At 37.1% G+C, this 17071-nt stretch overlaps 1 protein-coding gene across 2 annotated transcripts in view; it reads right to left on the minus strand.

Annotated features, from left to right (window-relative positions):
• LOC126920909 (alkaline phosphatase-like) overlaps positions 1-17071 on the minus strand; it is a 248005-nt gene that overhangs the window by 53725 nt on the left and 177209 nt on the right. For both annotated transcript variants that reach the window (XM_050731895.1, XM_050731896.1), the window contains exons 5-7: positions 13622-13829; positions 12709-12849; positions 5234-5428 (exon numbers count right to left, since the gene is read on the minus strand). In XM_050731895.1, coding sequence (XP_050587852.1) covers positions 5234-5428; positions 12709-12849; positions 13622-13829 — 544 coding nt within the window. The remainder of the gene's footprint in view (positions 1-5233; positions 5429-12708; positions 12850-13621; positions 13830-17071) is intronic.

The raw sequence follows: 17071 nt of genomic DNA on the forward strand, positions 1-17071 counted from the left end.
TTTCTGAAATTTTTGTTTCAATTTTTCTTCGGTCGTCTATTTATTAAATGATACTGTTACCGGTAGCTTCTATCGTAAGCTTTCGTAATAAAATTTGAGTTTGATTGTGTTTTCATCTTATTATTTTATATATTTGTTTTGACTTGTATTTATTTTTTGTGCGGGTTATTAATCGACAGCAGGAATAATATAGAAATAGCAGCAATATTAATATATGGACGCAACGACGATTAATGATCGATCCGATGAATTTTCATGGAAATTTGGTAGTTTAATTTATTTTAACTAAGGCAGCTGTGTATGAACGATTCTATTGTCTTTTTATTCGTGCATGGGTAACATCTGATATAAAATTTATATTTATTTTAAGATATATTTCATACATATTTCGTAATAAATAATTTCGTAATTATTTGGTATACTAAGATGGAAGTAAATACGATTAAATAAATCGTTGTTCTATCTCGAATATATAAAATAATTCTCTTATTTCAAACGAATTTGTAACGAATTATTTTATTGTTTCGTTGTAATTCCCGATATAGAAATCTTGATAATTTAACAATAGCTTCGTAGACAGTTTGAAATATAAAAATCTTGGTAACAATAGCTTTAATTTACTTCGATAAGTATCGTAACATTCACATATCGAATTCAAATTATTTTACTATAAATATTATGTGAATTTGCTATAGTTAACGTCATATTTTTGGAAAATAGCTTATATTTTTTTCATTGAGGTGACGTGCAAGTAGACTCAAATAATTTTGAACACTGCTCCTGCATTTTCGAAAATGTGCTTTGATGAAAATATTGTCTGTGATTGTTTCTATCTTGGTAGTTACATTTAGAGTCAATTATTCGATTTCATCGAGTCTTAGTCTTTTCTCAACTAATGCTACATGTTTTGTAATATTAAAATTTCACTGATTTATTAAATTAATAAAGTAGAGTCATTATAATCCGAAATGGAGTAATAAAATATAAAATCGGAGAACGTTAGTCTGTTAAATAAAAATTACACAAACTAATTATCTTTTTAGATCAGGATTTTCCCTTACGTTTAACCCTTTCCGTGCACATTGTCAGGATCTCATTCACATGCCCAGGTGCAACTTGAATGGGAGAAAGACATTGGGCACGATGATCATATTTAATGTAATAACTTTTCAGCGACTGACGATGTGTTAGTGTATCGTGCACAACGTATTTTCCACATTATGTGTGTGTGTTGTTAGGCCGTGGAATTGCGTTGCTTTTTCTCATTCGTTGCAACTTCAAATGTTAAAAATGTCGAGACATATATCCATACAATTTACGTCTCGATACAATCACAATTTGTGATAATATCACCCACACGATTAAGTGTAACCACGCTTTTAATATTGTCGTCAATTATAATTCCAAGTTTACTTACATTTATTTTGACGATATTATTTTCTCAGACGTATCTTATCACGTTTTACGCAATGGTCACTAACCTTCGTCAATTGATTTCAGGAAAATGGTACGTAAATTAGAGTGTGCATGTTGTATGTTAAGCTTGGGTGTCGGAGGCGTCCCGGGACGTCCTCTCTAGTGTAGAACCTTTGCGCCTGAGCGTTTGTGTGAGAATCGTGGAGCGAGTGTGTTGGTGTGCCTGTTTTGCTATTTTTTAAATATAGCGCTAGGTAGGATAGTTAGTATACTTTTTGGTGTGTCTGTTAATTATAAGTAGGTAGGGTCGGGCAGGTTGACACAGTCTTTGATCGGGTAGGCGTGTTCTCGTGTGACCAACCTGTTTCTGGAAATTTAATTTGAAAAATCGATGGTAAAACTGGCACGAGTAAAGCATGCTCTCGTCTCTGGTTTTGCCTTTTGATTTTTCGAATTTTTCTACGATCGAGAGTAGAAATAATAAAGAAAAAACAGTAAGCCAAAAACTATTATAGTAGCGATTTACGGTTTCCCCATATTTCTGCACGCCCTTGGCCTTTCAACGGAACGAAAACGAAACTGTTTCTTGGCAACTTCCGGCGAAATAGCACTCCGTAGAGCTATAGAATCCCGAATCTCCATCCGGCGAATTTCCGAAAAGGGTCAAAATCGTTTCGCGTTATTTAGAACAACAACCTTCCTTTTGCCTATCGAACCATCGCTGTGGCTAGAACTGTGGAAACGAACGAACGAGAGAGGCGGTCCAGACACCGTAGAAAATGAGATCGAGGGATTCGAACGAGCCAGACGATTCACGCACCAGCCACAAAAACTATCCTTTGCATTTCTCGCCGCGATTCGATTTAAGCACGGACAAACGTTCCGATTCCGTTCGCACAGGCTTGTCCAAGAAGATTGGATCGCATTGAAGCTGGGGACCTTGGAATTGGAGGGACGTCCCGCCCTTCCAGACGCGATGAAGAAGTGACTGGAGGGTATATAAAATGGTGTACCGAATCACTTACCTGGTATTGGATTGCCATGCGACCCTTTCCGGTCATTCGACGAGACGAGGCAAACCCGACAGAAACGAAGCCAAACCGGATAAATTATTGGCGGGGTCCCCGATCTTTTCTCCTTTTCGCGGCTTGAATACAGAATCATGCTCGAATTTCATCGAACCAACCGGCCGAAACAGACTCGTCACTCACCGTTAAATACGCTTTTTCCCTTTGCGACCAACCGTGGCCCATCCGAAATCGAACGTTGCAAATCCTGCAGCGCATTATGCATTCAGCGAGGACGTTGATGGACGACGGTCTCTTGTTTCGCTACTTTTGCTGTTTTACTGGCGTGTCGCATCGAAAAGTTTCGAACGATCAATAGTCGAAAAACGGACGGTAAAATGATCAATGCAGATGTATATCGTCAACGTCCTCGGTATTATGTATATTCCATTGACATTCTCGGCGTCGTTCTGTTTCCAACGTGGCGTTTCATGTCGCGTTTCAATAACGATAACATTGTTTCAGATCTTTTGTTATACAAGATCGTTTCTCGTCGAGAAGTTAGTCGATTCAATGAAAAAGGGACAAATGAAAGACCAATAAGAATAGACGGAAGGCGAGCGTGAAACAAAATTAGGCCAGTCACGAATCAGAGAACTAGCTTGGAAAGAAAATTAAATTGTCAGCAGGGTCACCGATATTAATTTCTTCGTTTGATTCGGTTTTAGATCGTAAGACCATCCGTGAATGAGGTTGATCGACTCTGGTAAGAGATTCAGCATCGAAGAATGCGCTCTGCATTCTTTCGCGATTTAATTTAATCACGGATCGAACGTCTATATTCTTCATTGTGGAATCCTCCAGTAAAATTGAATTTTATTCAGCTCGTTCTTCATGCTAATCAACAATCCTGATGCTCGGTATTCTCTTACTATCGATCATGATCTTACGACGCTCCTACACATTTTACGAATGTAACGAGTTTCGTTGCGAACGAAAATAAATTAATTGAGATTCTCTTCGAAAAATGGTAAATTGATATCATGATAATCGTACGGAGATCCATATTTTCCACCAAACGATGCAATTTTTTATTTGGATAAAAAAGTGAAATGCAGCGAGACGACTTTTTACATAGTCAGTTTTTTTTAATTAATTTTTAACAAAACCGTGGATTTTTAGTAGCATGGATTATTGTAAATGATGTTCAGGAATTTAATTTAATCCATACTTCTTGCGAATTTAATATCGAGAACGGAAGCTTCGTTGCTTCTGTCCAACGGCGAGATTTTAATTACATTGATGATTTTTGATCGGAAGATACGCTATCGTACCGCCTCTGACTAGCACGATCGGGAACGCGTTTTGTTTTCGTCTCTCTCTCTCTCTCTCTCTCTCTCTCTCTCTCTCTCTCTCTCTCTCTCTCTCTCTCTCTCCCTCCCTCCCTCCCTCTCTCTCTTTCTCTTTCTTTTTCTATGTATTCTGTGAAAGAAATAACGATGTTAATAATGGATCCGCGAAATATCGGAGGGAAGATAATAGCAGAGTTATTTGTGCTAGGCACGATCCTTATGTTTCATCCAGATTGTATTTCGAAACCTACGCTTCGACCTACGGAACTGTTCATGGAAATTGCATTATTTTTTCTCTCTCTTTCTTTTTTCTTTTTTTTTTTTTGTTATCAGTTCACTAAATAATTTCTTTTGTTGCACTGCTTTAGAACTGTATGATTGCTTGCACCTGTACCTTGTACAAGGATTAATATATATATGTAGTAACTTAATGGATCTTAGAGTAAGGACAAGTAATGATGTTTTGGTTTAACAAGTAATATTCAATACAACGAACTGATTACAATACTGTCGTACGTCTTATTATCATACTCGGCTCTCAACTTCCCGATTCATACTCTCCGGTTCCTCCACTCACACTTTCCGGCTTCTGCACTCACTCTCTCTGACTTCTCAACGCACACTGTACGACTTCTAACTGACACTGTCTCTAGCTTCCCTTTGTCTTTTTTCGCCCCACCACGCATGTGTTCCTCAAACACCCGTGGTCAGGGTCACGTAGGCCTTTTCTACGAAACTATTCACTTGAAAGGACCGACGACACATTGATGGACCCGACGGCGCCTCGGCTCTCGTGATATTGTTTATGGTTAACTAGACATTTTTCTTAGGCCCTTTTCCACGATACTACATATATATATATTAAGTTAAACTACATTAAAGTAAACTCGCTTTTCTGAAAATCTGTATTATCTGAATGTGATAGAGGCCACTCTTGTGCACGAAAGCTCGCGTTGTTGCGCGAAAATAATGTGCGCACTTAGCCGCGCTCATATTGTGAAACTTGTTGTTATAGTAGAGAAATGAAATGTAACGATGAGCTGAATTAAAAGATATGTACAAGTTTTAATCGTGTTGGTAAAACTTAAATCTCCCATTGCTGTAGCCGCTCTTGGGCAAACTTGGGGAAACTTAAAGGTTAGCAAGTTTATAAATTTCGAGGCGTCTACGATTGTGGAAATCGGTGTTGGTAAAATTATAAATGAGCTGCAGATTAAATATATCATCACAGGGGGCTTCAAGATCCTCTTATTGTTAAAGATTATTGCGTAGTATTTTAAACAATGGCACGAATTATCGCAGCATATAAACATAAGTTTACGTGCTACGAGAAATAATTTCTGGGCTATTTGTTGCAAATTTTCAACATATATCGATAGTTATCGGTACGCAGTGAATCGTTTCGGTTGCCAGTACAGATTATGGAACTATCGAATATTGATTTATCGCTTCACTTACCAAATATAGGATTACCACGATGCGTCGCTAGGCCACCAAGCGTGAGTACGTGCGAGTGATCCGCCGTTACGACGAGAAGCGTCTCTGACAAGTCCACTTCCTTCATCACCGCTCTCACGGCTTCCTCCAGCGCCAGTGTTTCGTCTAACGCTCGATAGGCATTGTTATAGTGATGCGCGTGATCGATTCTGCCACCTGGAGACAAGCAAATAGACCTTTCGTGTTGAATTAGATGTCTAGGGAAATGTAGTTAGTATAGCGAACGGTCATAGTATGAGGATACAAGCGAATAATCTCCGAAAAATTTACTGTAAATTATTGAGAAAAATAGTCGCTATCGAAAATAATTTTAAATAAAGTATGATTTGAAGGCCGAAATTGAACATAAAATCATCTGGCATCAGTTGAATTTTGTTAGCTATTAAGCTTTAGCTGTTAACATAAATATCAATTAACGCGATAATTTGACGCGATAATTCAATTTGATCGAAAGTTGGCACAGCGAATCACATGGCATGAAATATCCTTTGACAGAGCTAACCGGCCAACAAGTTCTATTCAATTTAGAATCAACTTTACGTGTACTATGAAAAACTCTAGACGCGAGTAACTTTAAAATCAATATTGTCACGTTACAGAAAGCTACCTATAATCTCGTCAACGACTTTAATATCTTTAAAGTTAAAAGAAAAGTGAAGTACAAACTTTTATAACTTCCTAAAAGCTATAAAGTATAGTATAAACAAAAGAACAAATGCACATTTCTGACGTCAAACGCTTCACGCTCAACTGACTCGACACAACGACGACGTTACAGATTTCACGAAAAGCGAATTTAAAAATTAACCCTTTGATACGCTAGCTAAGCTATATTCGTGATATTTTATTTAACGTCGCTGTTTATGAAAGAATATACTTTCGCAGAAAAATAGTTATTTATTCTCCGTTACGAAAATATTATTAACAGTTCGCATGTCTTCTAGCCTTCTTGCGATGACGACACACTTACGCGATAAGCCTATCACGAATACCGATTATACATCGTTCATTATAGGATCATCATATTAACCTTTTCATAATAAATAACGTAACATCGGTATCCAACATAGACGTATCGCGGTAGACGTCTCGCCGTGCGAAAAAGGCCTTATCCTTTTTCCTGTCACTGTGAAGGGATGGCGAAAATCAGATAAAAGAAGGAACAAAACTAGGGACGAAATTAGAGATCCAACGCAGGGGAAACGAGCATCATCAGCATTACCGTCGAACTCGCGTTTGTGAAAGTACCATGGTCATTGGCAGTTAACGCTAATTATTCAGAACGATCCGCAAGAATCCCGGATTCAATTATCGAGCGAGCAAACGACGTTGCCTCCGGAATGGATTACTGAAAGTTCGACTTAAAGTTCACCAGTACGCCACTTAGAAACGATCGAGAATGGCAGGATCGATATTACGTAGAATCGGAAGCGTGCACGCGTTCAAGGGAGCGAGAATTGAATCGAGAGTGTGGAATCGAATTCGGTTGCAGGGTGGATCGAAGCAATCAAGGATGAAACGAGACATTCTGCAGTTCGATCTTAGGCTATCGCGTTAAAAGACCCAATGGTATGCCGTATCGCTTGGCTCGACTAAACGGCGCCATGGCTAACTGCAACGATCCGATTTTACTGGTGAGCATTAATTTTGTCCCGACCACGTTACGCCAAACTTGTGAATGAATACGCCGTATCGTATTTGCGATGACCAGTATTTACGACGACGGAGAAGATTGAATGGGATAGGGAAGATGGTGTGAACGATATAAGCGAGGAGAATCGATGGTTCGATAGCGTGTATTGCGTTCGATATCAGGAATTTGCGTAAACCGTGATCAATCGAGGTGTTAAATGGAATTGTGATACACATGAATTTTTCTAGAAACGAAACTAACAGAGAAAACGATAAGATGCGTATTTATTTAGAGGATTTTGTTATAACTATCGAAACGCGTGAATACAGTAGACTTCCTCTTATACAAACAGGTAATTTTTAAATCGAACGAGTAGAAGCTATTTTTATCTATCACGAATATATTTGCAATTTATAATTACTAATCACTTCAAAAACATCTTCGTCAAATGCAGCAATATTTCAGTATCACATTATTATAGATGCACATTATTATCGGAAACGTATCAAATTCACGAATCCATGCGTAATAATAGAATCAGAGAATTTCAATATAATTATTCGCATTGCCCCGTTTCACTGTATAGTATGCATTGTGACTCAGCTTCTCTCCTTGTTACTAGAAATGATCATAGGGGTCGAAGTTAATTACGAGTATAATTACATTAGTCGAAATGGTAGTGGATCCTGCTATACAGAGAAAATTCTACTAAAAATATAACAAATGGTCTATTTGCGAAAGTTGAAATTTAGCTTTAATTAGATTCCTGTCGATGAATAGTGATATAACCACGCCGATTGGTAATAGTACATACCGTGGAATATCTTTGCCTCTGTTTACCGTAGCAAACGTTGTTCCAATAAATCAACAATTGCGATAGAACATGAATGAGTACGTTTACGAATAACCCACTAAGTGGAACGATATTTCTGCTTGGATATATCAGTAAATAAATATCGTATCCATTGCAGTCTAAGATTGAGAAATGTATCAAACGAATTGCTTTAAAAGTGAAAATGATTCATCGACAACAAAACGATATAGTTTCTTGTTTATGTCTACGAGATGGTGAACAAATATTTTATAAAATCATACAACACTTCTGCACTCGATGGAAACACGTATTCAAGAGCATGATATTTATGTGTTAGAAGAGTAAGTATGTGTGCCACTAGCATGCACTTTGGCGAATGATTAATTTGTGTAACGAACATTGTGTGGTTTGGTGAACGTTTCTCGTGGCTGTCAACCAAAGGCAGTTCAGAGCGGAATGCCCATACGGCGAAGAGTAAATTTGATTTGGAACGAAAAAATTAATGGACCAAGAAAAACTGATATTGAAAATATTACGTGCAACGATCCTTCTGGGATTGAAACTAGTATTAATATCCAACAGTATTGCCAAAAATTATTTCGAGAGATTAAAGCGTGAAAAAGTATTTTTCATTTCATTCAGCCGAGTGAATTCCATTTCATCGATTACACGTGCACAGAGCGTGATGAAAAGTATAAGTTTTAATACGCGCATAATGAAATTAAATGATACTATATGCATTGTGTGTAGCGTGCATTTGCAGAAGGAAAACTCGTTGTTGCAATAACTGGAAAAATGAAAATTTGCGTTTCAACGTAGGCGAGCTATATGAAGCAGTATTGCTTCACTTTCTGTATCTATTTCGTTTTGTACAATTTGCACTGTGTTCACCAAAGCTTTTTAGTTATTTTCATAAAGCTTGTATGGAATGAATTCTTCTTACAAAAAATATCATCGTTTCGCTTTTCGTTTGGAAATAGAGATGCAATGGCTTTAATTGATTTTTCCTGGCATTTGATGCACAACAGTGACGTGAAGTTTCACTATGGGACAGCGCTATTGCTATTGAATCATAGGACAAAGATTTCGTTGAAAAAGCTATTGTACTACAATCGCCTCCATACCTTTTCCAAGTAGTTTACCTAGCAGCAAATTTAATTTTTTGAAAATACGTGCTTTGTTATAAAAGTAAAATCAAGCTTTTCACAAACAAAATTTATCAGAAAAAAATATTCCAATCATATAAAGGTAAAGTTATATTAAGGTTTATAAGCAACGACGATCAGACATTCATCGAATTTATTTTGAATACAATATCGGTATCTGTCGAGTAAAAGATACCACATTTTACATAATTGATATTTTAGAAAAATATCATTTTATCCTACAATTGGCAAAAAATCAAGGACCCATCTAATATCTACTCAAACCAAATTACAGCGTCGTTTAAGAACTCCCGTAAAATTAAGATCTATAGGAGAGATTCGCAGGAAGCCTCGTAATGAACGCTTATTCGACGCGCCAACTTCGCAGTTCCTTCTATCTGATTCAAATTTCAGATTTTCATCTGAATAACTCAGGACCAGTGCGACAAATAACTTGCATTAAAGCGTCGATTTGCAGCGACGCGACGATTCCGCGCATCTGTTTAGCTACTCGTCAACCTTTTACAAGATATTTTCATATTTCAGCTACGTACAAACTGACACGTAAAAATATTTGATAGCTATCGACTAACGATAGGAATAAATCTTTTATGAATATATTACGTGTATTGCACGAATCATTTTGGAATTTTATTTGCACTGTAACGAGTTTTCTGTAGTAATTATTCAAATACCTCCGCAAATCACTGTAAAAATTCCAAACAATCGCTTGATTATACTCGACTATGTATGCACATAAATTCAGGATCAAATTAAAACCATACAGCCGAAAATAAATGCATGACATTAGTTTTTTAAATCTGTCCCACTAATTCCTCTGCTCTCATGGTTTTTCACACGTGCATCTTTTTCTCTTGATGGTTTTAAACATGTTGACGAAGCCTCTCGACGCAACAAGAACACGGATAAGACATCCCACGGGTAGGCAAAGGAAAAAGCATTCGGTTGTTTTTCACGGGTTGTACCATGTGATCTCTTAAACGCAGCTCGTCCCAGCTGACACGGTTTTACCGGAGATGCTTATTTTTATTTAGCATAAAATTAGATAAATTCCCGGCGAGAAAAACCTAAATCCCCTTTTCCTCATTTGTACGGATTGTTCAGAATTTTCATGTGGAGTTTAACGTAATCGCGAAATAAAAGTTTCAGCTTTCAGCGCTCGATGGGAATGATTTTGACAAATAAAATGGAGGGAGAGAGAAAATTGTAAAAATCTGGTGGAACGTTATTTTCTAACGAAAAACTGAAATGTTTCATCGAGAACAGTTACCCGGTGAACCGAATAACACGGAATATATTTTACGCTACGTGTCCAGATCGCGATTATTATCGGGTCAAACAAGTTTTATTGAAATTGTTGTTTCTCGTAAATTCCAAATAGTATCTTATGTTACGATGAATTTATAAATTTAATCATGGTAAATATATTTGGTTAAATATCGTAGTAATTATTATTAGAATTACGAAAGCTCACAGGAGATGACTTTAATATAAATAGCCATATAATTCGTTTCGAATGTCCAAAGATCAATGAGTCGACAAATGCTACCAAGCGGCTTTTTGATAAACGACCATGACTCTCCCTTCTCCGCGTTAGTAATCGTTATTCCCAAATAGCTTGGAAAATTTCACATTTTCGTTATGAACGCTCAATGTTTAATATTAAAGATATTATCGAACCTATTACGCCAAATATTATCGAGATACGTCTTTCAACATTAATGCTTAGATCAGCTATCAGGACACAGATCTTTTTGGCTGATGTGACGTTAATCGCAAATAAGCTGGGATCTTAGCATGGCGTGATAAGGGTTCTTCCAGAAAAGAGGCCACTTTCCCCTAATTCAATAAATAAATATTATTGCATTTATCATCTTACTTCGATTAATCCATTATCACGCAGGTTGCATGAAACTATCGCAATAATGATATCTTGCACGCTAGATTGAATCAGAATATTACAAATCAAGCGATATCTCGGATTACAGATCAACAATGTGAAATGAAACTTGGTTCGTGGAATACATTAGAAGTTCGGCGAACTGTGGAGTCAACTGATTCTATAACCGAAATCTTAGCAGACTCGTAGACGAGAGGATGGTGTATTCGATGCGTTCAACCGAGCCAGGGATATCTTGCCAAAATTTATCCGTGGAGGTACGAGTTCTTCAGCTGGTGGCGGGGGAGCAACAGTTGTCGTGCTGTAGGAAACTTTGGATCCGGATTTCGGTATCGTTTACAAAGCAGCCACGTCTGTGCTCGACGAACGAAGACGATCTTCGGGTGAAGTTCGAAGTATAATCGACCAGCGACGTTATACTATCGCCCGATAATGGAACGACGCGATGTGCCGGATCTGATTATGCCAACGACGCGTATTCTGTTATCTTGGAAGCACGCGATTTTCTCTCACGTTAGTTCGACGCGTACCTCTATATGATGCTCATTGAACCGATAACATTGTTCGTGTAGTATATTCAAGGTGAACCTGTTGTTGGGGAGAATTAACACATTCGAGACGTACAACGAGATGCCAGCTATGCATTGTGCAAGAAATTAATATCACTTGATACTCTGAATGTTATTCGAAAGATAATATTATACGAAGCAGCAGAAAATGACATGAAAAATTTAACAATAAGTGGTAATATTTTCTCGAAGAAATACTGTTTCACGGTATCCATTTCACAATGGCACTGGATCTTGCACAAGTTATGACATCAATGTTGCGAAATGCATCGACATTCAGCAATATAATACCATTGAAAAACAACAAACCGAGAATCAGATACGATTTACCAAGTGAAATCGGTTGTCACAAGGGAATTAATCAAAGTTTTGCGTGTACAAAGCCGATTGGTTTACAATGGGTGCAAGTTATAGCGTGCGATGTCATGCTCAGAATTCAATCGGATGAAAGAACAGGAAACAAAGGGAAGATAAAAAAAAGGGAAGACAATAAAGAATTGCAACATTTGAAATTTTGTATATAAAATCGTTTGGTTTCTTTAGCGACGCATGAATATTTTTCGCAATTCTTAGAAATTGCAAGTTATTGAAATAATACATATTGCTGTTCAAACCTTAAGATTGCAAGTCTACAAATTTTTCTTCTCCTACTTTATATATAATTTTATTTTAATAAGGAGCCAACGAACCAGAGAAAAAGCCAGCGGTTGTATATACATATATGTATGTATATACACGTAAAGCAGCAATTATTATTCCGTCTATGAACGATAAAATACACGAGAAAAGATTCCATAGCTAGGAAAATGGCTGGTTCAGCGGTCTCTTCTGGGCGAGAAAGGAGAAGACAAAAAAGAAGTGTATTTTTGTACAAGTCGAGAAAACGTTTTTCCCAACGACGAAAGAACGTGAGATGTACATACCGGTTACCGGGAGGTGGGAAGCTATAAACTCGATAAAGTACAGAACGCTGACGCAATCTTCGCGCAGGAAACTCGTGTTTCCCTATTCTCGAAAGAGGAACACTCTCGAGAGTATTAGCTCAATCGTATTCTGTCGTTGAAGGATTTCAATTACGTAGCCACATGCGCGTCGATTATAAAATTCACACGAAGGTGGTGAGAGATAAGTACGAAACGATGAAACGCGAAGCTTGCTCGGTTTCGACAAATTCTTTTCAAGGTTCGTTGTAGCTACTTTAAGCGCATACATCTTTCATAGTTCCACGTATCCGAATTTTGTTTCTCCAACCACTTACCTTTGAGCGCCCGATAGTAACGACGAAACTATTCGATAAAACATTGTGGTAATGCATCCACGTAAAGTTGGAAACACATAAGTCCTACATACATACCTTCAACGAAAAGGAAATATCCTTCGGGATTTTTCGTCAAAACACGGAGCGCCTTTATCGTCATTTCTGCCAGCGACGGGTCACCACTTCCATTCGTGTTCCGGTCAACGTCGAAGTCCATATGGGAATAGGAAAATAGCCCTGAAATGATGGAAAGCATGAAACAGAGTGAGCCACCGAATTTCTAGGAGGACAGCTTCTATCAGTTCGTTTCTCTCTGTGATCGAGCTTCGTTATATTATAATTGTAGAACAATTAAAACGTATTTACAATGGAGATTGTAGAAATCTAAGAAACGCGTCTAAAATGTAAGAGGAACATTTTAATTTATCGTTGGTTAATAACGTTGCTTATTATACAACATCGAAGGCAATCAACAGCTCTGATCGATAGACCAAGTGTAATCTCAAATTCAAACGTTACGCCCATCATAATTAGGGCAGACTAACTAAGGGCTAACTGTATCGAAGGTTTAACGCAATCGTGCAAGATCGATGATTACCAGAAGGCATAATATATAATCCATACTGTTCAATCTGGATTATTCTTCAGCGATCTACATTATTCTTTCATATTTTGCGTACATCTACATTTATAATTGAATCGTACAGGTTTTTATTGTACAATTTTTCCCGTTTCTCGTTGCGTATGAATAACATAAAACACGATAATACTCAAAGAAAAATGAAACGAGTTGATCAAGAATTTTCCTCAATTTGTTTCGTATTATAAATTGATTAATAACAAAAGGTGAGAATTATAATATAAGCAAATACTTTTGTGCGGTGGTGTATACTTGCATCACGTACGTCTTCGCAAATGTCACGAACTCCGTTCAAATTCATCGCTAATAAATTCCTCTTTCCTCCCCTATACGTATGTATAAATGTAGAAACGTGTTTCTGTTCGTTACCTAGCAGATGGTTCACTTTCCGTGGATCGACGTTCTCGAACTGCTCCTTGTTAGCAACGTATTTCGCGGCTGCGTTCCGCAGCCGATGGTTCCTCGACCACTCCTCGATCAGATTTCTTCCGTCCAATCGCCTGCCTTCCTTATCCGGCTCTTCCGGATCCTGGATCACTTTCGGCACGAAATGACGCCTACCTCCGCCGAGCACCACCTACGATCGATCGTGATTTCATTGCCGCGTATTTTATCGAGAGACGGATGAAACCGGATTTCGAAGTAATAAACTCGAACATTTGTCAAGCGTTCGAATGGCTGGGTTCGCGGATAACTCGGTTCCACGGAATTAACCTTCGACTTTACGAAAAGTACAGTCGAGGATATCAATTGAACAACTTGATCTACGGAACGGCGATTCTTCTCTGAGTCCTGAGAATGATTTCCCACGATTGATTTTATGTATGGAAAATCGTTCATACAATTTCTTATGTTTCTAAGTATTTCATTTACAATTTTTTAGTTTGGATAATATCAAATCGATTATTTAATTTGATTCGAATCATTTCAAATTTTTTTTTTTTTAAGTAATTGGATTTTACTTAGTTTGCTGGTATCTGGAGTTTGCTTCCTATTTTGTACGATGCGTTTCATTCGTTTTTTGTTTATAGCATTAAATGCAAAGACTGGTCATTTTCATTATGAACTTTATAAAAATCCTGTAATTAATTATAGTTTTAAAAGGGTAGAGAGCAAAGGATTTTTAATATCATCTACGTTAAATTAATTATTACTTCACATACATACGCGTATTAAAGTAAAAGCGAAGGCTGGAACTTATTTAGAATTATCATCGCTTATCCTTGTAACATACTGAATTTTGTTTCAACAATCGGATTTAGATTTAAATTCAGCAAGTTTATCGTTCGTGACAAAATTTCGTTCCACGCTTTTCATTTTCGGACCTTCTATTTTCGAATGTTCTTCTGACGCACGTGTTTGTGTTCCATCAGAGAACGCGATCCCAAAAGCAATTTTGTAGAATTTCAAAGTCAACCGAAGAGAAATGTTCTTTCGTTCATCCGTGAGATTTTCCATTTCGGTGATTGCAGCTTCTGTTTTTTTTTCTAGACAACCCGAAACAGAAAGTCGCATATAAAAAGGATTACGAGTACCCGACCTACGTTACACGTTTTTATGTTTTAACATTATCAATGAGAAACGCGTACAATACATTTCGAAATATTTTTTCAAAACGTTTTACTTTACTTTGGGACGGATTCTGTACCATATTTTTCATATTAATGAGGACACATTTGATGCATAGCAATTGAATGGGGATTATATTTTTCCCTTTTTAGATGAATGGTCCTCTTATGTTTCATTCGAAATGAGATATTTTTTCATTGCAGCGCAATTTTTTTTTCCTTCGCTATTTAAAAGAGTTGCAGTACTCTAATTTACCATAATCCATGCTAATGTTCGTCTACATGTTTGCAAGCCGAGAAGAATAAAAAAATTCAAGTCTACATAAAAGTGAATGAGCTATGTTAACACATGGAATGTATTAAATTCAAATGCAACTAAAACAAAATTTTCTCTTTTATAAATATACGTACGTATTGCTTATAATCCGATGAATAATACCTTCCAATCTTTTATAACAAATTTTAAAACAATAATTATCCATACGATTTTATTATTTCAAGGAATGGAAGGCTAAAGCCATCAAGCACGTCCGAATTTCCTTCCCTGAGGCAAGTAATTAAAAAACATGTATGCTAATGAGCTTGAAACATACGAGGCACAAAATTCAGCGTAGCGTACCATTAGGAAACGCAAGTATGCCGGGATGTTGACGTAATAAAGTATTGAATTTTCAAAAGCTGTCGAATTTGCATGAAAATGACTCAAAGGATTTTTATATTCCTTCATCAATAATCATTCGTCAATAATAATCAACTATAGATTCTGCGAATGTTTATACATTTGTGAAAAATTTAAATACGCGCAAATATGTTGGACATACATAATATGCAAAAATATACGAAACATCCGAAATAAAATACTCGTAAATATTTCGAATGTAAAACTAATTTATTGGATTTATTTAAATGCGTTTACTAAAAACGCCAAACGTTAACCTAAATAAAACTAACTGAACGTTAAAATAAACAATTATTCTACCTACTGTACATATTTCGTGATTATAAAAGATTATAAAAGATTCGAGGAGCCAGACGATTAATTAGTTAATGTGGAAGGGAAAATAGAAATAAAATTTGTTTGCATACTTCGCACAACCAAGGATTTTACGAAATACATTTCACTGTGTTCTCTGCTATCCGATCGAAGAATCCAGAAACGCGAATTCGCCGGGGAAGTCATCCCTACGGACCTTTAATTCCTCTTCTATCTATCCGGCGAACTCTCTCGAGAACTCCGACTAAGCAGACTTTAACGAGCAGGAAGTTTTGCATACAAGTTCCGCATAAAAGTAGTGGCCGATCTCTCGAACGAACCTTTTTTCCCCAGTTACGCCGCTGCGGAAACGTCATTCGGGCTCCTCCTGGACCGATTGACCTGCCGAAATTTCCAACTTCCGCTGATTGAACCAACGTGATTCGCGACCTTCTGCGAGAGTATCGCGATGAGACTCGCTCGTTACATCGATCGTTGCAACACCGTGAACTTTTCACTATTCGATCAAAATTTCCAGCACTGAATGAAACGAGAAACTACTAGAATTAACCGAATACAGTACCTTTCGAACTAAAATACGTTTATCGTTCTTTAATTATTTTGCACTTTATGTGGTGTTTTATTTTACGAAATATATTTTCATAATTCAACCTAATCTTGTTAGTAGCTGCGTCGCTTGTGTAGGTACATTGTTGTACTCGCTAAATAAAATAGTTTTATTGTACTTTGACTGCTCATCGAGTTAAGTTATGTTCTCCTCTTCTAATCACATTTTCAGTTTCTACGTCAAGTTTCTAACAAAGGAGTAACTCGCACGTGATAATCTCATTCCCGGTATTGCTCGTGCAAGTGTACATAAATTCGAAGATATGCAAAATTTGAGGGAATTCAATTTTCAAAGGGAATTCAAAGTTATAGCACAACACGCAAATTGTTGGTATATATCTTTGCGTTACAGTTGACTTTACAAAATATTTTTAGGTAGATAAAATTGTTCTGAAAAATCCGTTAGAAATCTTCGTCAAACCTCTGATTCTTATTTGAAAAGAATTAGCGGCACGAATGAAACGCAGCGTTAACTTTTGGAAAACGTTCGCTTCTCGAAATCAAACTACGCGAGTTTGTATATTATGGTTCGAGCGGTGGAAAAATTTGTCACTGTGGCCGAGTTATTCTGCTGCCCAGAAATCAGTTTCTGGATTGGCTAGGTGCACTTGTGCGATTCGATAAGTTTTACCCTTTTTTTCCACAGGGATG

This window comes from Bombus affinis, chromosome 10 (genome assembly GCF_024516045.1).
Source record: "Bombus affinis isolate iyBomAffi1 chromosome 10, iyBomAffi1.2, whole genome shotgun sequence".
Classification (NCBI taxonomy): domain Eukaryota; kingdom Metazoa; phylum Arthropoda; class Insecta; order Hymenoptera; family Apidae; genus Bombus; species Bombus affinis.